The 25,265-nt window shown below is 43.3% G+C and overlaps 1 protein-coding gene across 27 annotated transcripts in view; it reads left to right on the top strand.

The window, feature by feature from the left end:
* Limch1 (LIM and calponin homology domains 1) overlaps positions 1–25,265 on the top strand; it is a 303,949-nt gene that overhangs the window by 251,611 nt on the left and 27,073 nt on the right. For all 27 annotated transcript variants that reach the window (XR_012907247.1, XR_012907248.1, XR_012907249.1 and 24 more), the window contains 7 exons: positions 2,539–2,665; positions 4,040–4,197; positions 4,377–4,785; positions 7,674–7,892; positions 19,971–20,061; positions 20,941–21,104; positions 23,480–23,585. Coding sequence is in view for 24 of the 27 variants with exons in the window: in XM_075943248.1 (XP_075799363.1) it covers positions 2,539–2,665; positions 4,040–4,197; positions 4,377–4,785; positions 7,674–7,892; positions 19,971–20,061; positions 20,941–21,104; positions 23,480–23,585 (1,274 nt within the window). In the remaining 3 variants the exon portion in view is untranslated. The remainder of the gene's footprint in view (positions 1–2,538; positions 2,666–4,039; positions 4,198–4,376; positions 4,786–7,673; positions 7,893–19,970; positions 20,062–20,940; positions 21,105–23,479; positions 23,586–25,265) is intronic.

Here is a 25,265-nt window from a genome sequence, read left to right as displayed (position 1 = left end):
AGCAGGGTGCAGTGTGCCCAAAGTAGATCTTGGGAAAACCTAAAAGGTGAAGGGACAGAAGCTATGCTCAGAGGGCTCTAGATCTTCCCCACTCCTGCTTCTGAGAAACTTAGCGACTGTTTAAAGGGACGGGGCTCAGGGCTCCCTTCTCCGGTGTTTATAAAAACTGTCCCGGTGGACCAGGAAGAGGTCAAGGGCCTTCTTGTCCAGAGGTTTGATTTGAGAATATTAACCAAATTAACTGCTTAGAGCAGACATGGTTGCCGTGAAGGAAATTCAACCTCTGAACTGAAGAACGCTTTCTAAGTAGTGACTCAGCCCATTTTCTGTATTGTCAATTTTCAACTTTTTCAGTTCCTTTTTTTAAAAAAATAAATGACAAAATGTTACAATTTTGCTGTTTTCTTTTTTAGCAAATTGTTGGTATTTCTTTAAACACACACACACACACATACGGGAGTGGGGGAGGGAGGGAGGCAGGGATAGTACTTCCTGCTATAGGAGAGGGCAAGCAAGAGTTTCACTTAATTATCTGGCCTTTGGCCACCCTTGGGCTGAGATGAGTCAGAGCCTCATAAATCAAGGCTGAAGAAGGCAGCTGTGGAAGCCTCTCAGTCCCTCCATGAACAGCTAGTGAGTGGCTGAATCCCACACCTTGGAGAAGCCAACTGCTTGCTTCCCACCCCTGCAGAGGCTTCTGCCTAGCCACCTACTATGACCAACCCGGAATTCTGTCCTTTAGAGCTCACAGACAGCAACACTGGGGCCGCCTCTTTCTCCCCAACCTGTTGACTGCTTGGTGTGTAAGGTACTTAGCTCAGAGATACACCCAAGGGCTTTAGTAGAAACTGGAATTTGCCTTTAAAATAACTGACTGGATTGTATAGTTTAAAGGTAAAATCCCCCCCCCCACGGACACTATAAAGTGTATGAGTTTCCATCTATTTCTAGAAGGCCTACTTATGTGATTTTTTTTTTTGGTGCCTCTCTTGGAACTAGCACTTGTAGATCAGGCTGGTGTTGAACTCACAGAGATCCGCCTGCCTCTGCCTCCCAAGTGCTGGGATTAAGATGTGTGCCGTCACTGCCTGGTTGTGAATTTTTATCTTAAAGGTAAAACAACAACATTCTACTTAACCCTGTAAATTCCTGAGCCTTTCTTAATGCTAATAAATAGGGTAAAGAGATTAAAAAAGATCCAGCTCCTTCCCCTTTGAGGGGAAGTTTTGTTTTTTCCTGCAAGGCCCAGCTTTGGAAGCCAGCACTCCTGGCAGAGCTGGCCACAGCAGCTTCCCACTATGCTAAATCAGCCCTGGACTGACAGAAGACCCCTCAGATTCAAAAGCAAGTCTCTGCAGTGGCGTCCCAGAACACTCTGGAGAAGATAGTCTTTGAGTTCGAGGTCTCGGGTTAGATTTAGATGTCCAGCAGCCGGAGAAAGGGTCGAGGAACCCGGCCGTCCATGCAGATTCACCGCATGGCGCTGTTGCCTTTTGTGTCTCTGAAGGTGTCTGGAATCAGTTGCCGAGCGCATGGCTTCCTTGGTTTTTTCTGGACGTTAAACTGGCTTTAAAAACGGATTACCACCATCTTCTACAGCTAGGGGGCTTGGAAGGTTTCTCCATGACCTCTTGTGGATGCAGTCCATGCTATCCTTTTGGTTTTAAGAGCTTATCATTTCTTTAAGGGGAGCGGGGAGGAGGGTTTTGCTTTGGTCTCTACTTCCGTGTTCTCCTGCTGCTCCAATGCTTGCTCTTCACAGGTCCGTTGAGGTCTGTGGTCTTAGTAAATTGCTGACAGAGTCTATCAGCGGCATGCACAGCCAAAAAGGTTTGCTTGTCTTCATTGCCTGCCCTTTCCCTTCGAAAGTAAATTAAAAATATCCTGGCAAAAATAAACCAAAGTGATTGTGAACACATTAGGGTGCAAAATGTACCCTGCTTTATATTTTTATCCCGTCCTCGTATTACAAAATGCCTTATTTTCTTGATTCCAAGATGTACTATCAATTACATAATTGTATAGAAAAGAAAAAGAAATAACCACAACATGCCAGCATCAATTTAAATATGCAACAGTGGGTGTCTTAATCTTGAGGCCCTATCCTTTTTATTTTTGAAAGTGAAGAATTGTCTATGAGCATGTGGATCAGTCAGGCAAAGCCATCTCTTTTCACCTCGAAGTGTAGTGAAGTTCTGCTGGAATGGAATTTAGTGATGAGATGTGCCTATACCCACAAATTCTCCCTAAATTTTATACCTTTAAATGAGAAGAGTGCGGGCCTTCAGATGCTTTCTCCTATCATCCCCTTTTTGGCACCTTTTTAGAAAGGTTTTTAGACAGCTGCCCAGTTCAGGGCCATCAATGAGGACAAAGACATCCCCTCTAGGCTGTGCTGCTGGTGGCTGCTTCCCGCTGCGAAGTGAAGAGGCGGCTCTCAGCCCGGTAGCGCCCCCAGGCGGCGATGCGCAGTAGCGACAGGAGCCTGCCGCCCGCGCTCATCCAGCTTGCTTTTTGTTTTTGCTCTCTCCACATCAGGAGCACGAGTATGTTTGACATGCGGTGTGAGGAGGAGGCAGCGGTGCTGCCGCACAGCAGGGCCCGCCAGGAGCAGCTGCAGCTGATAAATAACCAGCTGAGGGAAGAGGACGACAAATGGCAAGATGTGAGTTCGGGCCAAAGCCGCGGGTAGTTGGGGAGGGACTCAGCCGACCACCGGGCTGGGAGGGTAGACTTCAAAGCCCTGCTGGGGAGGGCCGCCCCAGCCTTGCAGACAGAGACCTCCTTGCCAGGGATTAAAGAAGGGGTCTGTAGGAATGCGGAGAGAGGAGGAACTGGCCCTGGTGTGTATGTATCAGCAGGTACTCTGGACCAAAGCTTGGTCACAAAGAGAAAGGGTGAGAGGCAGGCAGGTGGCTAGGATGAGCACAGAGCCGTGCTGCCTTTTAATATTCCGTATTTAAGGCTGATGGACGATTACGATGACTGCGCTGTCCGCGTTTATTGTACCAGTAGCAGGCACTGTTCTAAATGCTTTGCTCTGGGTAATTCATCCAACCGTTTAGTAGCTCAATGTGCTAAAAATGGTTAGCTCCCAGCACCCACAGATGGAATCCCAGCCCAGCTAAGTCCCCACCGAAGTTCCATAGCTAGTGAGTAGAGAAGCAAGACTCAAACCAGGGAAAGAAGGTGCTAGAGGCTGGCGAGAGCTTAGAAGTGGTGTGCCAAGAGCCAGGAGCTTCAGCAGGGAGGAGAGGGGATCATTGTATTTGCTTCTCACAGAGCAGGTAGGTCACCATTGCAAACCTGACTCCACCATTAGTCAAAAAGTTAATTTCTCCAAGTTGGCACAGTGTAATGACAATATGTCTATGTGTCTAACACCTAAGTGTGTCGTCACATCGAACCCCAGGACTTATGAGCAGAGTTGGAATAACCACCCCCATTGTAGGGAAGATGCAAAGCCTTCAGAGAGGCAAGGAAACACAAGCAATGCATGAGCAAGATAGAGCCAGGCTGTTTCCCTCAGCTCCAGCTTGTCCCGCTGACCCAGCAGCCTTGCCGTTGTGCCGGAAGCACCTGTAGGACAGGTCTCGGCCACTCCTGAGGACAAGAGGAATTCACACATATAGAAATAGGTGGATCTGTAAGACTCGTCTCCAGAGCCACATTTTTCAGCCCTTCCTGCCAGCAGGTAGAAAACTGTACACGAGTCCCTACCATTCTGTTGCCAGGGTATCTATTCCCAATACAGATAGCCCAATGTGATTATTACCTTGTAAGACAGTTCTCTCAAATTTGCCAAGCAACGTAAGGTATGATTGTGTTTATCACACCCCAGTGTTTCAGTAAATTGCTGCTCTGTTAGTGATGGTGAGCACACTTCCTGTTCCTTTCCCGGCCTTCCAGGCATCCTTGTTCCAACCAGACCTTCATGGGACTGTGGGGAAGTATCCCGGCGTAGTGTCTCAGTGCTGACAGGTCTGTGAGTCACTGAAAGGGAATTCTGAACATGGCATCTCTCTCTCTCTCCCCCCAGGACCTGGCTCGCTGGAAGAGCCGTAGAAGAAGTGCTTCTCAGGACTTAATCAAGAAAGAGGAAGAAAGGAAAAAAATGGAGAAGTTGATGTCCGGAGAAGACGGGACAAGTGAACGAAGGAAAAGCATCAAGACTTACAGAGAGATTGTGCAAGAAAAGTGGGTCTCTCTGTTGTTAGGGTGTCAGAGTATCTAGTTACGCGTTTTCTAAGCAGAGCCTTTGCTATCCCAAAAGCTCCAACGCTAGTATTTCTAGTTTGGTTTTACTCTGCCTTGGTGGGAATCTTTGCAACTTTCCCAGATGTTCATTGCTCTTCTTCCCCTGTCCCATCCTGCAGAGAGCGGAGAGAGAGGGAGCTGCACGAGGCCTATAAGAATGCACGGTCACAGGAAGAGGCTGAAGGAATCCTCCAGCAGTACATCGAGAGGTTCACCATCAGCGAGGCCGTGCTTGAACGCTTGGAGATGCCAAAAATCCTGGAAAGAAGCCATTCGACAGAGCCAAACCTATCCTCCGTCCCGAATGACCCCAGCCCCATGAAATACTTGAGGCAGCAATCACTGCCTCCACCCAAGTTCACTGCCACAGTTGAAGCCACCATTGCTCGCACCAGTGTCCCAGAGACCAGCGCAGCAGGCGGCAGTGGGTCTCCAAGCAAATCCATCCCTCCCAGTGCGGTGCCTATGCTGACACCCAAGCCTTACACCCAGCCCAAAGCCTCTCAAGAGGTTCTGAAGACTTTTAAGGTAGGATGAGTTCTCTGAGAGGCAAATGGGAAACGAACTCTGGGTAGTTTGTGGAAAGAAGCCTTCTGACTCAAGAAATATGCAATAATTTTTATCAAACAAAAGCCAAACACACTTAACACGGACAATAGTACTTCTATATTTCAGGAGATTTGGTTCGCAGATACTTAAGGGTTGGGCATAGCTCTCAGTACTGTTGTTTCTCTTAGTGAACTCACTGTGACTGACAAGGCTTCTCCGTAAGCAAGGCCTCTTTCCTGGCTTGTTGATGATGTGGTTTCTCTTAGAGCAGTGTACACAAAGCCTAATTTAGCAATATTCCATGTCTATGGTGATGTGGATGCATGGAAAACTCAAAGTGTATTTCCTTTTACTTTAAACAGAAAAATATACAACTACATTTTAAGGAAGAAGTTGACACTATATCCAAAGAGTTGCTGCACTTGGGGGAAATAGCACACGGGACACATGGTCGTGTGGGGTGTGTTCATCATCAGACAAGACAAAGTTTTTCTTGAGCAGAAAGCTGCTCTATTACTAAAGAGCATATAAAAATCATTTTCAAGAACCAAAGACTCTTTGGCAACAAACATATTTTCCCTTGCTCCTATTCCAGTGTCCACCTATATTGTGGGGGAGCATTAATCCTGTACCTCAAGCTCCTTCGACTCCAAAGACCAGTCAGTGCACATTGTCCTTGCATGCTCCATGAGTTGTGTAATAGGTGTCAAAGATGGAGTTCTTCCCTGGGAGTTGGTGCCATTATGGTTGGTGAGAGTGACCAACTCAACTGACGGAGAGTGAATACAGGGGGCTGGCTTCATTACCAGACTTCAGAGAGACCCCAAATCTACCTTCGGACTTAGGTTGAAATAAATCTAATTATCTAAATATATCTTTAAAATCTGTATTTTAAAGTTGACTAGAGAGGCCCAAACCTACCTTCTGATTTAGGTTTAAATAAATCTTTTAAATCTGTATCTTAAGCTTTGCTAGCATAAAAACGACAAATGTCTGGCCATTTCATTCAGACTTAGTTAAAATATTTGTTCCTTACAGGGTAAAAACTCTTTATTTTACATGGCTCCATCCTAAGAGCCTGGCATAGATACCCAAGACAGAGTAGGCAGTCCACAAAAGTGAATAACTTAATTCTTCCTGAGATTAGCCATAGAAGTTGAAAATTATTTACAAAATAATTGTGTGTGTGTGTGTTTGTGTGTACGTACACACATGTGTCTAGCGGTCTCCTCAGTGGTCCAGATATTTGAGTTCCTTCCTTCACCTGGAGCCAAATGATGGGTGGTGTAACATTCCATGGAAGCATTATATTGAGATGGCCCAGAAGAGTGGGAATGCATTATATATTATATATTAATATATTATATGTATTATTATATATCCACTTCCCTCATCGCTGTAAATGGTACAACATGAGCCACATAATGGGGAAGGTAGAAGAATTTACGACACAAGTTAGGCTCTGAAAACCTTGTCATTTTTGTATGCTAGCCTGTCTCTCCTTCACTGTGTGTATGGGTCAGTGGGAGGGCGTGTGCCTATAACAGGAAGACACTCTCTTAAGAATAAGTGAACAGTCGTTGTCAAAGTCACGTATAAATATGACAGTTGTTAGTAGGTTAGAGAGGCGGGGCAGCTTATTAGAAAAGTGTGCATACATAGGTGTGTGCACACAACAGCAAGACCCTTTCTCAAAATAAAGGAATAAATAATCTGTAGCATATTTTTAGGGAAAAAAAGAATAAAGGAAGATCAAGTGATGCAATTCAAGCATCGGTTTTTCAAAAACAATCTTGTTATTGTCGATTCAGTGGTTTGGAATCATCTTAAAGAGTGAAGGGGACAGGAGCACAATAGGAAAAGTCACACGGATCACACGCGATAAAGATAAGCATACCGTTTCTCTGTCTCCACTCACGCATGTGTGCTGAGTTGTGTCGTAAATTCTCATAGCTGCCAGGTAATAAAGTATCATGGCCAGGCATAGCCCAAGGTAAGCTAACGCAGCTAACGTCCGACCTTGTGTTGTTTCTTTCAAAAGATTTTAGAAGACCTTCTAAGACTAGCCAGTAGTGTGTGAGGCGTTGCTCCAAGTTCTGAGCATGCCTCAGTCATCTGACCAACCCCACAGCAACACTATGAGGAAGGCCAAGTTGTGTCAAAATCTGTGTTTTTACCCAGAGAGTCAGAAATGCTGGGGGTTGCCTAGCTGCTGAGTGGTAGAGTCAGAACTGGAGCGTAGGTCACCTCAGGGTTTCCGTAGGCCGGGCGAGCCCCTCCTCTCCTTCTTGCTCATGCACCTCCTCTAAATAAACACATTTTAGTGAGCATGGACTCTTTAATCTTCTTGAGAAAAAAGATGGAATTATAAAATTAAATAGAAAATGAGACTTATTGTAATACAGCATATCAGAATCCTACCTCCATAATAGCTTTACAAAAAACAAACAAACAAACAAACAAAAACCTGTCTTTCTACTACAAGATAACCCATAAAATGTTCTTGATCAGGTCCTACTTCATTGCTATGCTGATCAGAAATTTTTTTTTTGAATTGTGGAATTGCCACCACAGCTTAAGTTGAAAAATTACTGAAACCCAAATAATGTGGCATGTGTTTAAGATTCCTTGACTTTTTCTATACTTTCAAATGAAAACACACCATAAATTGAACATAAAATGTCATTCAATTGTGATGTGACTGACAGCCCCAAAGAGACACCCTTAACTTAATTAAGATAGTGGTGGCAGAAGACCGGCTTCTAGGACCCATGAAAACACTGGAGGACCATGATTCTTTCTTGAGATAGGAATGTACTCTTTGGTTGCGGAATAGCATGTTCTCTTGTTCATCCTGGCCATTGTAGGTAGATGGGAAAATCAGCATGAATGGAGAAATGGCGCATGGAGACGAGGAAGAAAAGAAAAAGGAAGGGCCCACGCTGGAACCTGGCCCTTCCTTAACCAAGTCCCAGATGTTTGAAGGTGTGGCCACAGTGCATGGTTCTCCTGTGCAAGTGAAGCGAGGCAGCAACAGCATTGAGATCAACATCAAGAAACCAAACTCTGCCCCCCAGGAACTGACAGTAAGAAGCAGCATTGCTCCTTGGGATAATTCTGTCATGTAATTGACCTCTAGAATAAGTAGGTCATGACGGTGTTTATTTCTTTCTCCATGGGTATCTAAGTTGGGTAGGGCTCCATAGTGAAGTACTACAAACTACAAGGCCTCCATAAGAGAAATTTTCTATCCTAGTCAATCAAAACCCAAAGCCAAGGAGTTAAGAGGTGTTAACCTGCCGTTGGCAGTGAGGGAGAGTCTGCCCTGGGCCTCTCCTCAAGCTCCTGATGCTTACTGGAAATATTGACTACCCAAGGTGTGTCGATAACTCATCCCAGCTTCATCCTTCTTCGGCCCAGTGCTCTTCCTGTGTGTGTGAGCGTGTGTGTGTGTGTGTGTGTGTGTGTGTGTGTGTGTGTGTGTGTGTGAGCATGCGTGCGTGTGCGTGTGTGTGTGTGTGTGCCCAAGTTTCCTCTGTTTATAAGTGTATCAGTGTGGCTGGATACCTACTCGATTAACCTTAACTAAATTCAGCTGAAATAATCCTGATCCTAAGGGAACATAATTCAAGATCCTAAGGAAACATAATTCAACCCAAAACAATAAACTGTAATTAAAGATAATACAATTTGAGACCAACAAATTAACACTTCATATTATTGGTCTGTTGTGTTATAGGAAAACATATATCTTTAAATTATCCCTTTTCTCTATTTGTTAAAGTCATCATCAGACTTGTTTCTATGCTTTGAAAATAACTAGTGCCAAGCTAGGTGTGGTGGTACACACCTGTAATTCCAGCACTTAGGAAGCTGAAGGAGGAGGGTGTGGTCAGCCTGAGCCTCATAGTGAGACCCTGTGTGCTGGCAGAACTTGGCTTCTTAGCTTTGATGCTGTATCTCTGTCTGTCTGCCTGTCTATCTCTTATCTGTCCATCATCTACCTATTCATTATCTATCCATCTATCATCTAGCTAGCTAGCTGTCATCTTCCATCTACCCACCTACATACATATGTGTGTGTGTTTATTAGTTAAAAAAAATTCATTAAAAGTACAATTAATTTTTATTAGCATACACTTTAAAATTCAAACTTGTCTAAGGCAACAGCCAAGTCTTCAGCAAACAAGCCAGAAAGAGCGGCTTAAGAAGAGCGGGCATGAGCACTCACAGAGGTGCAAGGCTCGTCTCTTTGGAGTATGTCATGTCCTCAGGAGCTCAGGCGGTTTCTCTTATCCAACCACAGCTGTCACCCACACAGGTACAGCCTAGGTTTGGGGGTACAGGCTGCCCTCACTAGCAGCCAACATCCTACTTTGCTGTGGGCTTTGGTAGGTAAGGATGGAGAAATTGTTGAGGCTTCTTCTCCAGCTCCTCACAAGATTTGGTCTGAAGGTTAACTTGCTTCCCACCTCCTCCCCTCAACATGAGGTGGCTCCTTGCCACACACCCACACACTGTACCGGATAATGTCGTCCTTCTATCAGCCACATGAGAATGTCGTTCACCTCAGTCCCGCATGCTCTGTGACCGAGACTCAGATGTCACATCTTCACCAAGTGTTGTGACCCAGACAAATGTTCGGTCTCACCTCCTGGACTGCAGTTTTACTTTGGATTTGTCACCACCTCTGGGCACATCTTACAAAGTGGCGGGATTGGGATACTGAGTTCTGCTCCCAGGAGGGGAGATCTTAACTAGTGAGATAAACATTCACATCTGCTCCTACTTTAAAACTAGAATCCCCCAAATACTTAGACACTGTAGGGCTGGGCTTGCTTTTCAGGGAAAGTGAGCCATTCTGCTCCCCACTCTATGTTCTTCAGGAGCATTTTCTAGATTTCCTTCATTCTTAAGTGATTGCATACCCCCAAAAGTGATTTATTTTAAAAAGAAGCAGCATCCGTGATATGAAAAAAATCATGTTATTTCAGGAGTCTGCATGTCCTCAAAAGGGAACTCCAAAGGAAAGGAAACCGTATAGCCTTTCTTCCCCATAACCAGCAAGATGCTAGGCAGCCTCAGAGAACAGGTCCAAACTCGTGGGCTAGCCTGGGGTTTATTTCTCTTGTGTCTTCTTTTTCCTAGTTAAAATTAATTTCTAGTTGAGCAAACTTGAGTGCTGACAATAGTGAGTGATATTTATGCTCTGATCTGTAGACTTCAAGTTCTTCCACTTGACAGGAGTTACTCCATTATTTTCTAAGTGGATCTGTCTGTCTCTGTCTGTCTGTCTGTCTATCTATCTGTCTGTCTGTCTATCATCTATATATACATGATCTATCATCTATCTATTATCTATATATTTATTCTCTATCATCTATTATCTAATCTATCATTTATTATCTATCATCTGTTCTCTTCATCTATTATCTATCTTATCTATATCTATCTATCATCTATCTCCCTCCCCATCTCTGTGCATGTGTGCACACGTGCGTGTGCATGTCTGAAAAGTTGTTATCTGTGCTATGCAGTACTTTGGCTTACTACTAGGAAGTTTTTCACCTACACTGGTTACTTAAGATTCTAAAACTTGCCAGTCAGCGGTGGTGCACACCTTTAATCCCAGCCTTCAGGAGGCAGAGATATGTGGTCTCTGAGCATTTGAGGCCAGCCTGATCTACAGAGAGTTTCAGAACAGCTAAGGTTACACAGAGAAATCGTGTCTCAAAAAACAAGAGTCTAAAACCTTTCCATTCAAGCATGTTATCCCAGGACTCATCTTAAAGGAATCCCTTTCCAAGAGTTAGTCGTTAGAGTTATGCTTATATCCCAATATTTGGGAAGCTTATTTGTTGTTGGTTGTTGTTTTACTTTTTTGACTCTTTACTCTTCTGGGGGGCCCACCACCCAGCCTCCAAATAAATCATGCTTGGAGTCTTATTCTTTCTTATTTATGCCCAACCTTAGCTTGGCTTATTTCTAACCAGCTTTCCTTAACGTAATTATTCCATCTACTTTTGCCTCTGGGCCTTTTCCTTTTCTTACTTCTGAATACCCTACTTTTGCTCCTACTCCATGGCTGACTGTGTAGCTGAGTGGCTGGCCCCCAGGGTCCTCCTCTCCTTGTTCTCTTGCTATTCTTTTTTCTGCTCCTCTTTGTTTATACTTCTGTTTATCCTCTCTGCCTGCCAGCCCCGCCTATGTTTTCTCCTGCCTCGCTATTGGCCATTGAACTCTTTATTAGACCATCAGGTGTTTTCGACAGGCAAAGAATCACAGCATCAAAGAATTAAACAAATGCACTATAAAAAAAAAAGCAACACATCTTTACATGATTAAACAAACGTTCCAGAGCATAAACAAATATAACACGCCTTAAGATAATATTCTTTAATATTTATTCAGGAGGATTGTTGCAAGTTTGAGGCCAGCCTAGCTTATATAGTAAGTTCCTGGTCAACTAGGGAAATGTGAAATACCACCTAAAAATAAATAGATAATTGCTTTTTTTTTTTTGTTTTGTTTTGTTTTGTTTTTCGAGACAGAGTTTCTCTGTGGCTTTGGAGCCTGTCCTGGAACTAGCTCTTGTAGACCAGGCTGGTCTCGAACTCACAGAGATCCGCCTGCCTCTGCCTCCCGAGTGCTGGGATTAAAGGCGTGCGCCACCACCGCCCGGCTAGATAATTGCTTTTTAAAAATAAGAATCATGGGTTTTTTTTTTCAGAAATCTTAATCTTACTTCTTTATTTTCTTTTCTGTTATTCCAAACAAAGCAAGCTGTTATATTCATATTGAAAACATGAAATGAATCGATCCTAGTAAAGGGTGATGGTTGTCTTGAGACAGGATGCTGTGCTTCCATGATACTCAAGGAGTGGGACTGGGTTGAACTTGACTTTTCTGTTCCTAACTCATTTTCTCAGTTCTGTGGGGTTGTCGAAAGAATGGTGTTCTTCTTTTTAAATAGTGTCTTTCTTCCAAGAACTGCATTCTCAAAGGAGACACCCTCTACAGAGGAGTAGCCTCCCCCACCACTAAAATGCCACAGCTGCTTTAGGGCAAGTTGGAACTCTGCAAAGGGCACAGGGATAGCGGTAGGCAGGGGTGTGAATTCAGAATGTGAGGTGAACCACAGGGGAGGAGGACCCTGCTACCCCTGCTGGGTGCTCTGAAGTGGGAGCAGCAGCCTTTCGGGCTGCTGTGGGCACTTTTTTTATCACACCATGTCACCGCTTTCAGTTTTCTGCCGCTACTTCTTTCTCACTGGGTGCCATTGAGACAGTGATTTTCTTCTTTTATAATTGGAGTGGAGGGGAATTTGGATCTCTTCGGACACTTGGGTTGTATCTACCTAGAGCATCGCATTTCAGACCCTCCTGGTAGGGGCAGCTGTGTGAGAATAGGAGTATAGTGTTTGCATAAATGAACTCGAGAAGGATATCAAACAGCATGTCATGAAATGCTAGGCTATAGACTAAGGACACCAGGGGAATGTAAGATGGCAAAGGATAGGAAAGTCAGGATAGACTGGTCTGGGAAGGGCTGTGTAGGGTGTGGACTTTGAGGCTTGACCTTCAGTGTGGATATTCACATCGAGTTGGAGGGAAAACGTGGCTGTTCCATAGAATGGGAACGTTAGAATCAAAGGACCCAAAAGGGTCTACAGGTGGTGCTGGAGACTAGGTGTTATCCTGTTCCAGACAGAGTGACGGGTTCCCCTCCCTCCCTGTTATTTGTGAGATTCCTCAGCGTTTAGTTTATTTCTGTATCTCTTAGAAGCCCAATTAAAGAAAAACTAGCACCTTGCATTTTAAAATACTGGCTTCTGTGAGAAAACCATGTCATTGAGCACACACAGGTTCCTAGACTGCAGGACTGGAAAGGAAATTTAGGCGTTTTCCTAACCTGAAGACGAGCGTGTCCTCTATTGAAAGACAAGCTTTTGTCTTCGTGCTGTTTAGTGCTGTCAACTTGATAGGTTCCAGGATCACCTAGGAGACAAGCCTCTGAGCATGTCTAGATTGGGTGGTCTGAGGTAGGAGGAGCCACTGTAAATGTGGATGGCACCACTGTACAGTCTGGGACCCGGACTGGATAAAAAGGAGGACAGGAACTGAGCACCAGCGATCAGCGCTGTTTTCTGACTGTGGATGCCACGTGACCAGCTGCCTACCACTCCTGCCGCCTTGACTTCCCGCCATGAGGGACTGTATCCCCTTGAACTATGAGCCAAAAGAGGCCCGTTCTCTCCTTTAAGATGCTTTTGCTGTGTTACTTTTACCACAAGAGAAATAACCACGATAGTCTCCCTCACATGGTGGTGGCGGTGTTGTTTTTTTGTCCCCTGTCTGTTATGCTTTAGTTTGAATCTCTACCTTGCTTTGTGGTCTGAAAATGATCCTTTCCTAAAATACCTCAAGAGCACCATGTGCTAGGCCAGACTGCTGAACACATTTAATGTGTCTGACCTTGGCTCGTGTTTAGAAGAAAGTTAATAGACTAGCATTACATATACTCATATATGTCAGGTAGTTATTGGCGGATACACATCTGCCAAGCACTTAGCATGATGTCAAGGTGACTTGTAGATTAAGGGCGCCCTTATTTTTCATACTACCATACAGCAAATGTAAAGTAAAATAGTGCTTTTCCCCCAGAAGCACGAAATTGGGAGAGATGTAAAGACTTGGAGAATTTACATAAGATCATCAAAGTTACTGTTTTGAGCTGATGTGAATTTTATGTGCATGAGGCAAATTCCTTGTTCTCTTTCTGCTGCTCGTGTCAGTCATCCCAGTTCATTCTCTAAAACCCAGGCAGCTCTGAAGAGCTCTTTCCAGAAGACTCCAGCGCCGGGACCCTTAGTTCTTCCTCTAGCTCTTTTGTGGGGTTCCCCAGTCTTGGCTCACTTCTTCCACCTGGGCTCCCAAAATTGCACTCTCCAGACAGAATGACCCTTTTGTCACTGCACTCCATGGCAGCTGATGGGATCCCTCTCACACACTCACTCATCCCAAATGACGGTGGCAGGTCTTCCTCGACGGAGCCAAACTCAGCTCCTGGGTATCTCAGACACTCCATCAAGATTTTCTCAAGCCGAGTGACGAGGTGGGCCTGTTTTCCCCATCTTGAAAACACTCGTGGGCTTCTTCTAAGAAAATCAGCACTTTCTTTCTGTCTTCTGCTCCCAGGAAACAATCAGACCTTTCTTGCTCCTCTCTGCTTGGCGGTGAGAGCAGAGCAAAGGCATCTGAGTAGGCGCTGTGTGCCTTGCTGCTCACACCAGCTGCAGATTCCTTTGGGATGTCAAATGTCGACAGGCATTTCTTCATGAAGTATTTGCCCCAGCTAGGAGTCATCGTGAGGTTGGTAGATTAGTGCTTTTGAAAAATCTATTAATTATTATCTTATAATTTTATATAGAAACTCGGCAGTTTCAAGCAGATATACATCAGAGGAAGTAAATTAACCCTGGCCTATGTCCAGTGGTTCGAAAAGCATGCTATAAATAGCACAGTCCAAATGCATGCATGAATGTATTTAAAGTCTGGAGAAGTGAGTCTCCTGTCTTGCTTCTTCTCCTTCCAATGGTGACAGATTCTTCATAGCCTGAAAGTAAAAGGAGAATCATATGCATAGCATATGTGGCATTGGGTCATGATGCCAGGACACAAATACACTGGCTTTCCAGGCTCGTGTCCAGTTATTCGAGACTGGAGCCAGAAAATCTCTCATTGTCCCAGAATAGTCTTTCGAGAAGGTCCTTGGACATCACCACTTAAACCATAGAGGTCAAACGATGAACTGAAACTTGGGTCTCAGGCTGGATCTTACCTTTCCAAGTCTTCCAGTTGCCAACCATCCTTTGACTGCTCTCTGCCAGCCTGACAGTAGCCAGGTACATTTTTGTGGCCAAACCATGTGATTCTAAGGTCAGGAATCTGCCACCTCCTGCCTGTGGTCTTGGACTTTGAGTTGGGCAGTGAGGCTAGCTTGGATGGGTTCTTGGCCAAGGGGAAGCCAGCTCCTGTACGCTCATTCATTCCCATCCAGCATTCTGTTGGTGTTTACTTGTTGTTATTCTTTCTTGAGAAAGTGTTGCCAGTTGGAGGAGGGAAGGCCTCTCTCCTGGGCGGGAACCGAAGGAGGGGAAGCACGAGTCAGCAGGCGCATTTGCCAGCAGAGATTTGTTTTTGAAGCAGACCTCTGATTCTATCGGGGCTGGCTAAGACTGCCAACTTTGAACTCATTTCCTTGGATGTGGTGCCATTAGCACAGAAATAACAAGCATTCAGAATAGAGAAGCCAGGCTTGAGTTAATTAAGCCAGCTTTGGGAATTTCCCTTCATTACAGATAGTCTTTGTGTATTGCAGAACGCAGAGAAGTTTATAGAAAAATGTAAAATGTAAGGTGCCCGTTATATTACCACTGTTAAGTTCATTTTTTAAAAATAGCTTTTTCTTGTTCTTGGTGCATATAAAGGGTTTTTAAATTGAGTAATATATTCTTTTTTCCTCTCGATTTTCCCTGAATATTTTGCTGGTGATGACTTGGGTAAATAATGTATACTTAAACTAAACTTTTGAGCGTGGATCGCAAAGATAATGCATTTAGTCAAGAAAGCATCTGGTTTCCTGATATGGGTTATATGTCCACCCTTGCCACTTTGAACCCAGGGATGGCTTGCTGGCTAGGCACAATTACAGTCTTGGCTTCTCTGAGAAGAGGAGCTAACCAAACTGCCTCCTGCCATGAAGGGTTCCAGCAAGTTCTAACCTTTTGCTCAAAAATGAACAGAGGTAGAGGAAAGAAAGAACAGAAATAGAAATGGTGGTTTGAATTGTTTCTACAGTGAACTCAAAGGACTCGAGTATTCAGTTACTTTTAAGGGATCAAAAACTAAGTACTGGGAGACCACCAAGGGTAAGTGTGACCATAAGGCCAGCCGATAGCACAGGAGGTTATTGGCACAGCTCAAGGCTCCCACCTCTCCTGCTTGCTGCCCCCAGCAGCCTGGCACCACTCACTTACCTTCGTCCTGTGTGAGGAGAACCATGTTTGTTGGCACTGCCTTTCAGCACTCTGATGGCTGACTGGCGTCATCCACAGCAAGTGACTCAGTAGCACTGAGACCTGCTAAGTGAGGTAAATATTGATCATGGCAACTGTATTACAGCCATTATCGACCCACACTGGATAGCGGGATGTAAGTTCTGGACCATCATTTTAGGGCAAGTGTTGAGCTGTATAGAAATACCGTAGCAACCCGATCGCAACCTGAGAACTCTCAAAGGTAGGGCTCTGTTAGTCATGCATAACTGAAATATTACTGGAACATGATATGCCAGTTACATAACCCCAGCTAAAGTAGTTAATGCTGGTGGAGCTTGTCCTGTGTGCATTATGCATTATGTCAGCCAGGCTTCGGGAAGGCTCCCGTTTCATCGAGTCCAAGTGGCACACTTCCTATGTTTTAATGTCTACAAATCAAGACTCTTCTTGCCATCCATAGTCTGTCATTTTTTAACAGTGTGTTTTCTTTCTTAGTAGTGCCTAAAATAATACAGCTTGAACTGGATGGCATCTTAGAGTGCATAAAATATGTTCATCTCTATGTTCATTTTCAGGCTCCGGGCCCTGTTTGTAGCTACTCAGTTCTAGTAATTGGAAACATGAGTGTTCTCAAGAGGCTCGTTCATCAGTATTTAGCTGCAAATTTGTTTTCCAGCCTTAGATAGTTTTCTGTAATTTAGTCCGTTAGGAGAGAAGGAAGCTAAGAATCAGAAGTCCTGCCAGTATTTTATATATTAACATCATAAAGCAAAAATACCACCCCGGGTATTAGTGTTTCTATCTGCATCAGAGTGAACTAAAAAAATAGTCTAGCTTATTCTTTTAAGTGTTGAACTGGTTGTTCTTCAGTTATTCTATAAATGCATGAGTGTACACACACACAGAGAGAGAACCTCAATATAATAAAAGAGATTTCATTCATTGAATTTCTTTCTTTGTTTCTTTTTGCTATTGTTTTGTTTTTGTTTTTCAAGACAGGGTCTCTCTGTGTAGCCCTGACTGTCCTGGAACTCACTCTGTAAACCAGGCTGGCTTTGAACTCAGAGATCTGCCTGCCTCTGCCTCCCAAGTGCTTGGGTTAAAGGCGTCCGCCACCATCATTCATACGCCACCCTGCTCATTTATCATTTCTTAAAGGGATTCAGTTCAAGCTTGTTGGTATGATTTTAAAAGTATTAAAAATCCATTAAGTAATACCATTGTGGTTATTTTCTGACTGTGTTTTTTTTTCTTATTGGCAGTGGGTTTGGGAAATGTTTGTTTCTTTGAGTTTTTGTTTGTTTTTTGTGTGTGATACTGAGGGGCAAAACCTAGAGTCTTGTACATGCTATACAAGCATTCTACCATTTATTCAAACCCCTAGACCTTTTCGGTTTTTTTGTAATAGGGTCTCACTAATTTGCCTAGGCTGGGCTTAAACTTGTAGTCCTGCCTCAGGCTCTGAAATGGCTCGGATTACAAGCATACATCACCACAACTGGCCTGCCTAGGGTTCTTAAAGCTAGCCTCAGAACATAAGCTTAAAGTCTCCACTGTTTGAGAGGCGGAGGCAGGAGGATTGCAGAGTCTTTCTGGATACAGAGTGAATTCAAGGGTAGCCTGTGCAAATTATCAAGACTCTGACTTAAATAGTAAGAAAGGGCTAAGAGAAGAGTGTGGCTCGGTGGTAGAGGGTTTGACTTGCACGTAGGAATCTCTGTTGAGTCCTCGGTACTGGAAAAGAAAAAAAACATACATTTTTAACTTGATAGTATGTTCTTTCCAACTTGATATATGATTATCTGTCACTAGAAAACTTCAGTCTAATTATGAGTATTTCAAAGTACTTCACCCTCCAAAAAAAAATCACATTTTCCACTACATACTATTGTTAAAGTCTTTAAGCAGCTTGAAAGGTTTTGCTTTAAAATTCCTATTTTTAATATTAAAAAGTTTTACATTTATTTATTTTGTGTATGTATATATGTATATGTGTATGTACATATATTGTGTGTGTTTGTATGAGGGCCAAAGTGGATGTCAGAGGAGAAGTTGGGGGAGTTAGTTTCTTCTTGGAGATATTTTATGAAGGATTTAATAATGCCTTTTTACTGTGGGATAATGCTCTTGTACCCTGTAAAGATTTGTCACTTGTATTGGTTTAATAAAGTGCCGATTGGCCAGTAACCAGGCAGGAACTATAGGCAGGGAGACCAGACTAGGAGAATTCTAGGAAGAGGAAAGGAAGAGTCATTCACCAGACAGACACACAGGAAGCAAGATAAGAATGCCTCACTGATAAAAGACACCACACCAGGTGGCTAACATAGACAAAAATTATGGGTTAATTCAAATTGTAAGAGCTAGTTAATAATAAGCCTGAGCTAATAGGCCAAACAGTTTATAATTGTTATAAACCTCTGTGTGTTTCTTTGGAACTAAGAGGCTGCATGACCAGGCAGAACAGGAACTTCTGTCTATTCCTTTTATGAAAACAAATATTAGTTTTTGTCTTAAAATCTTTTAAAGTTTATGTAATGTTTTATACACACTAAAAATTCAACTTTAGTCTTTTATATAAAACTTCTGCTAAAAGAATAAAATAAAATAGAGTCATTGGCTTACACTCTTTTGTGTAAGCATTCTTCCAGATATAATTAATTTAACCTTCCACTTATTTTTATCAAGCCACTAAGGTAGAGGAGAAAAATATCAGACTTAACTCTCGAGACAGTTCCCCATACTCTATGATAATGTGAAACTACACAGATTGTCTTCTGGTTCTTCAGCTTTTATAATATATGAAAATATATATAAAAAAATGAGAAAATCATCCCCAAATGTAAACACATTTAAAAATGAATACATTAAAATTTTCTATTTCCTTGGAGTTTTGTGTTTCTGTTTTTATTGTTTTAGCATAAAATGATAACTTCATTGTGGCACTTTTATACATACATTGTACATACAGTATACAAACATTGTAGGTTGCTCTTATTTGCCCAGTCTCAATGCTATCTGCTGCCACTCCTCCTTGCTTCCACTGTCCTACTATTTAATCCTCTTTGGCTTTTATGCCACACACACACATGTTTATATATGCCACACATACACATATAAAATACATATATATTTATACATATATTGTATATTTTAATACATATACTGACAGGTACATTTATATGTACATAAGCATATGTATAATCTTATGTATGTAGACATAATACTATATATATAAACTTTAAAGGTTTTAACTTCACATTGCATAAGTTCACACATCAATACTGCATAGCAGGTGTGTGTGTGTGTGTGTGTGTGTGTGTGTTATCCTGTGCCATGCTTCAGATCACATCAACCCATGGCCCTGTGAACACTAGGCAAGCTCTGCCCTGCTAAGCAGTGTCCCCAGCCTGCTGGACATCTTCTGTTCAGTGACTGTGAAGTGCTTCCCTTTATGGTCCTGATTTGTTCAGCTATTCCCATTAGGTTGCTATGCAGTTGTTGTTGTAACAAGCGTCCAGCTGACAGCAGGGAGGCTCGGCTAGAGAGAGGTACTTGACTGGTGTGGCAGTGACCGGCATCCATGTCAAGGAGACCCATTAGTGGGAGACTAAGGAAGAAAAGCTAACCTTAGTTCCCAGCTGTCGGAATGAAAGGGAAGAAGTGGCTATAAAAACTCCTACAAGCTTCAAAGATAAACCCTGCAAAGTTAAGAGCCACGGGCAGCTATGCCCAGGACAGCTAACTGTGAGGTTCAGACTTTAAAAATCGAAACAAAATCCCCTCTGCTGGTGGTCGGACCTGCAGCCAACTTGAAAGGCATTTGTAAGCAAGCAGATGGTGACTTTGATTTAGGAGATTTGGTGATAAGACAAACAGTGAGGATGGTGGGGGGAAGGGAGCTTGCTGGTGTTGACTTGCTCATGCTCACAAATGCCTCCTGCCAGCAAAATAAGACTTCCAGCGTAGAGCTTCAACCTAGAAGACAGTTTGTGTGGGCGCCCCGTCTTGTTAGGCCTGGAAACTATCGTTCAGGAAATACCCTTTGCTTTTCAGAACTTTCAAGGGTTTGGTTTATTCAAGAGAGGGAAAAAATGTTTTTCAGGCAGCCTCTGATGAAGCTGAGTTGAATGGCCAAGAGGATGAGGACGGCAGTGGGAAGTCTGGGGCACAGGACGCGGAGCCGACATCAGCAGGTGTGTCTCATGCGAGTTTTCAGGTAAAGCTTGGTGACTTGTGAGGGAATGGTGCCAATTTTTCCTGCTAAACGGCAGGGGAATGTCCGGCTCTGTGGTTGTGCTGCCACCTAGAGGCGCTGGGGAGAAATTCTCACCATGGCATGAATGTTGCTATAAAAATAGGAACTCAGGCTTTGGAGACAGACAGACAGACAGACAGACACAGAGAGAGAGAGAGAGAGAGAGAGAGAGAGAGAGAGAGAGAGAGAGAGAGAGAGAGAGAGAGAGAGAGAGAGAGAGACTGAGACTCTGATATTCTCTAAAGGTATGTCTTCTTCATCATTTAAAAAATACTTAGTTCCTTTATAGCAATAATTCAAACACTGAACTGTCCTGGTCACTTTGTAGTCACTGTGATAAATATCAGATTTCACCTTAGAACTCCCAGATCCTTCCATCCTTCAAAGGGAGTCAGGGCGGGAGCTCAGGTCAGGACCATGGAGGAACACTGCTTGCCTGGAAGGCGCTGTAGAGGAAGGCGTGATGTCAGCCTCTAGTCTCCAGATGAGGTCAGCAGCACACACAGCAAGGGAAAGTTAGTCACCCCATCACAAGTACAGACGGGTCTATGGATATCCTGCCTTCCACCCCACTGTCATTAAATATTCTGTGTCACGTGTTACTCAGAATCATGACTCTGTTACAAACAGTCTTGGCTAGCAGGACAGTTTGCTGGGAGCCCTGCTGTCCTGGCCCTTGGCTGCGCATCCTCGTGCAGTGACCCAGCTTGTCCTCAGGAGGGAGCACTCTGGTGAAACGTTCACGGTGACTCTGAAGGGAAATGATCCATTGTATGGTTTCCTTTTCCTCCTGCTCCCACCTATGATTTCCCTCCAGAGCCACAGCATTTTACAGCAACGGTGACTCGCTGCAGCCCCACCGTGGCCTTTGTGGACTTCTCCCCCAGCGCGCAGCTGAAGAACGAGGTGCCAGAAGAACGAGACCGGAAGAAGCCAGAAAATGAGATGAGTGGGAAGGTAGAGTTAGTGCTGTCACAGAAGGTGAGGACACAGTGGCTTCTGGGGGTGGCCAGCAGTCACAAGGGCTGACGGTCTCACCCGATCGTTTATCCTGTCTTCAGTGCATGTTCATTGTTAAACATCACACATACACACAACACGCGCACACACACACACACGTTATAGAGATGCCAAAACCAAGGCAACTTATAAATGAAAACATTTAATTGGGGGATTGCTTAGAGTTTCAGGGGATGAGTCCATTTTCATCATGGTAAGAAGTGTGACTTCAGACAGGCAGGCAGGGTGCCGGAGCAGTAGTTAAAAGCTAATATCTGATCCACAAGCAGAAAACAGAGGGAGACAAAAGACAGACAGACAGACAGACAGACAGACATAGAGAGAGACTGGGCCTACTATGTGCTTTTGAAACCTCAAAGCCCACCCCAAGTGATATCCCCTTCTTCAAAAAGGCCACAATTCCTCTTCCTTCCCCAAACCATTCCACAGACGAAGGAAAAAGCATTGAAATATATGAGCCTACAGGGGACATTCTTATTCACACCACCACTGTATATGGAGAGAGAAGGGGAAATACAGATGTTTGCATTATGAATATATCAAATGCCTTAGCACACACAAACACATTTGTTACATATACAGACAATAGGATGAGCGAGGAGTTCCAGGACAGGCTCCAAAGCTACAGAGAAACCCTGTCTCGAAAAACCAGAAAAAAAAAAAAAAAAAAAAAAACACTTTCAAGGGCTCTCGGGTTGTTTATCTGTTTTGTTTGTTCTCTATCATAAACCTTTTGTCTATTTAGTAAACATGAGTCTCAGAATCATATTAAAGCATAAAGTATCCAGGATTCCCAGGTTTTTCTTGGTAGCAAATGCTACTAGATCCCCACCTTTAAAATTCTGTGCTGTGGACTGCAGGTTTGGAAGCTCTAGTGGTTGGTTAGCAAATAGAATAGCAGTTCCCCCACACACCGCATCTGTGGCCCTCTCCCCTCTCTCTCCGTCTTAGATAATGGTGATCACCATGCTTGCAACAGCTTTGATTTTCAGATTTCACTTGGGGAGTGTCACCTTTGTAAAAGCAAAGCACCAGACTGGCATTTCTGCTATGTTTAATTCTTTCATTTGCAACCAGCTCTTCTCTGAACCTCCTTGTCAGTCTACACCATTCAAGAATTTGTTTCTCTGAGCTTAAGGCTCGAGGGTTGTCAGGGCCAGGGAGGTGGCTCAGAGGTTAAGAGCTCGGTTCCCAGCACCTATATCAGGTGGGTCACAGACAGCCATGACTTCACCTCTAGGGAGACCCAATACCACTGGCCTTTGTGGGTACTTGTTACACTCACATGCACATACTATCATACACACACACACACACACACACACACACACAGAAAGAGACAGAGAGAGAGTTATAAGTAAAAATGAATATTTAGAAAAGTAAGACTAGCATGTTGTGAACTTTGATACAACCAGACCTTAAGTATTTGCTGTATGTTAAATGCTGAAGTCTGTACAGCTGTCTGGTTGACCACAGCAATGCTGACCAATGTGACTGATTCTGTTTCCTTCAAGCTTCTCTTAGGATTGAATATAGTCTTAATAAAGAAAAATAGAATGCATCGGAGAAGGAGTAAATGTTGCCAAGCCAACAGCTACAAGTTAGAGTGAAGTCCTGTGAGAGGCAAAATGGGCTAAACCCAAACAGCTGCCTTCCGCATCCAGATTCAGGAGTCTGTGGCTCTTATCTTAGGCACTGTTGAAATACTTGGCATTCTGTCTCTGGCAGTAAATTGATTGGAAGCAGTAGGACAGCAAGAGGGTGCTTCGACTCTAGAAGAGTCTTCAGACTTGGAGGAAACAAATAAAATCAGATAGCAATGATATTTTCAAAATCTTAAAGCAAACACAAGAATTCTTAAAGCCTAACAGCGCCTCAAAACTGTAAGGACCCCTGTGCTGGTACTAGCTGTTTTGGCAATGCATCTTTGTCATTGGGCAAAGTATACGTGAGTTGCATAACTTTGTGGGAGAGTAGAGTACTGTCTTCAGAGTAATGTCCATTAAAAGTGGATTACTATAATGCTTAGCTTTACAGCCAGAACTATGTAGTAAGATCCTGTGCAAAAAAGTGGGGGAAGGGGGAGGCTCCAATGTCTTCTGAGGTTGAAGAGAGGGGATCACCACATTCTTATGCCCTTACTTAATTTCTAGAGAAATACCAACCACTTTATTGATTCAGTAAAGTGTGAAAAAATCATTAGGGAAGGAAAAATTGTATTGCAAAATTAAATGTTTAAGCTCACCGGCTTGTTTAAATAGTCGTAGTGTAAAATCGAGCTGCAGGTTAATTGCTGGACAGTCTGTCTAGTGTTTGTGTCTGTTGCTGTGTTTCAGGTAGCAAAGCCAAAATCCCCAGAGCCAGAAGCAACCTTGACGTTTCCTTTTCTCAACAAAATGCCTGAAACCAACCAATTGCACTTGCCAAATCTCGATTCTCAAGGTAAGGAGGGGAAAAGTGTTCTCTTAGATCTTCCTAGTCTGCTGGGCCCACCTGTGGGAAAATGCACCTCACAGGAATAGCTGGTAGCATCCTTCCTGTGATGTCCCTGTAGCCACATTCCTCACCAGAGTCTGTGAATTGAGAATTTCAGATGGGAAAGCTGAGAGGCACGTTCAATTTGACACCAGGAACCCTGCCATGAAGACCACCTTGTCAGCTAGGCATTGTGGGTACAACAGGGCCTGATAGTATTGAGACCTTCAAACATGTTTTGTCTTGGCTCCAAAACATGATAATTAAAAATAAAAACTCAATTTGTTTTTTAAAAATCTAATATTATATGAACTTTATTATTAATTCCAGTCTATAAAAATACCCATTTTACTTAATATTAACTTTGGGGAAAGTGAGAGTTTTTGTTCTTTTTGTTTGACCTAAGTCTTGGTGTACACAATGATTAGTGTAGTCACTCAACCAAAATTTTACTCTTTCAAAACATTCTTCATGACTAGGTAGTGGGGGGTGCCTGCTTCTAATCCCAGCACTCGGGAGGCAGAGACAGATGGATATCTGAGTTCAAGGCCAATTTGGTCTACAGAGGAAGTTTCAGAACAGCCAGGGGGGCAAAGAAAAACCCTGTCTCAAAAAAAAAAACCAAACAAATAAAAATCTTCATAATAAAAACATTTAATATTTTCAAAAATGAAAAGAATAAAATGCATGCAACATTTAAAGATACATCTTCAGTATGTGTGTAATAACACATGCACACTATGGATATGTTTTAATATGTTTAGCACATAACATACTTTGGATACATTTTAATGTGTTTTGTATATTTGCTATGTTCTAATGTTTGATATAATGTAAGAAGGTAACTTCGAGAAATACGGTAGTTGAGGATCTGTGAAGGACTTAAACTTGGGCTGGCTCCCACTTTGTGGACCGTATATGAGTTCTGAACTCACCCTTTGGTTCTTGAAGAACCCAACTTTATGCCCTTAGCCTCGTGAGAAACCCAAGTGCCCACACCACAAGGAAGGACCTTAGGAATGTGAAGTGGGGAATATGGCATTCGGAGAACGCTACCATCCTTGGTGATTATTCCTCCAAGTGGCCTGCCTAAGGCTGCACCAGTGCAAACTCTCTAGGTTGGCAACAGCTAGGGTGGGAGGTAGGACCGTAAGGCTCCGTGTGCTTCTTCAACATTTTCCTCCAGTGTGTTTCATAGATCTGTCAGAGAAGATGGTATGATGTCATTATTCATGACTTATTATTGCCTCTCTTTTAAAGAGTGAGACGCTATTTGGGGTCACCATTAACACCATCTGAGTTGGTCTCCCTTAGCTTTCATTGATTGCTTTGCCAGCAGAACAAAGAGCCCTCGGTAGGAAGCTAAGTGGTGTACGTACTAGTGGGTATTCGTCTCTTAATGGAGAGGCAGATGCAGTACCACCTCCAAAACATTTGACCCAAACTTTTCAGCCTTGCAGTCCTGAAAATAATTAATAAAAATTAAATCTCACAACTGGGTCAACCAGTTGGCCATATTTAGACATGGTAATTATGTTCCATTTCTAGCACTTTCTAACTAGTAGGTAAGAACTATAGTTAGGTTAACTATGTCAGCCTCACCAATTAGTCCTGATGCCTAATATTTATATTTTTCATCCCCCATTA

Source organism: Microtus pennsylvanicus, chromosome 12, assembly GCF_037038515.1.
Source record: "Microtus pennsylvanicus isolate mMicPen1 chromosome 12, mMicPen1.hap1, whole genome shotgun sequence".
NCBI classification, from domain to species: domain Eukaryota; kingdom Metazoa; phylum Chordata; class Mammalia; order Rodentia; family Cricetidae; genus Microtus; species Microtus pennsylvanicus.
Note: the sequence above shows the minus strand (reverse complement) of the source record. Positions and strands in the feature narration are given on the sequence as shown.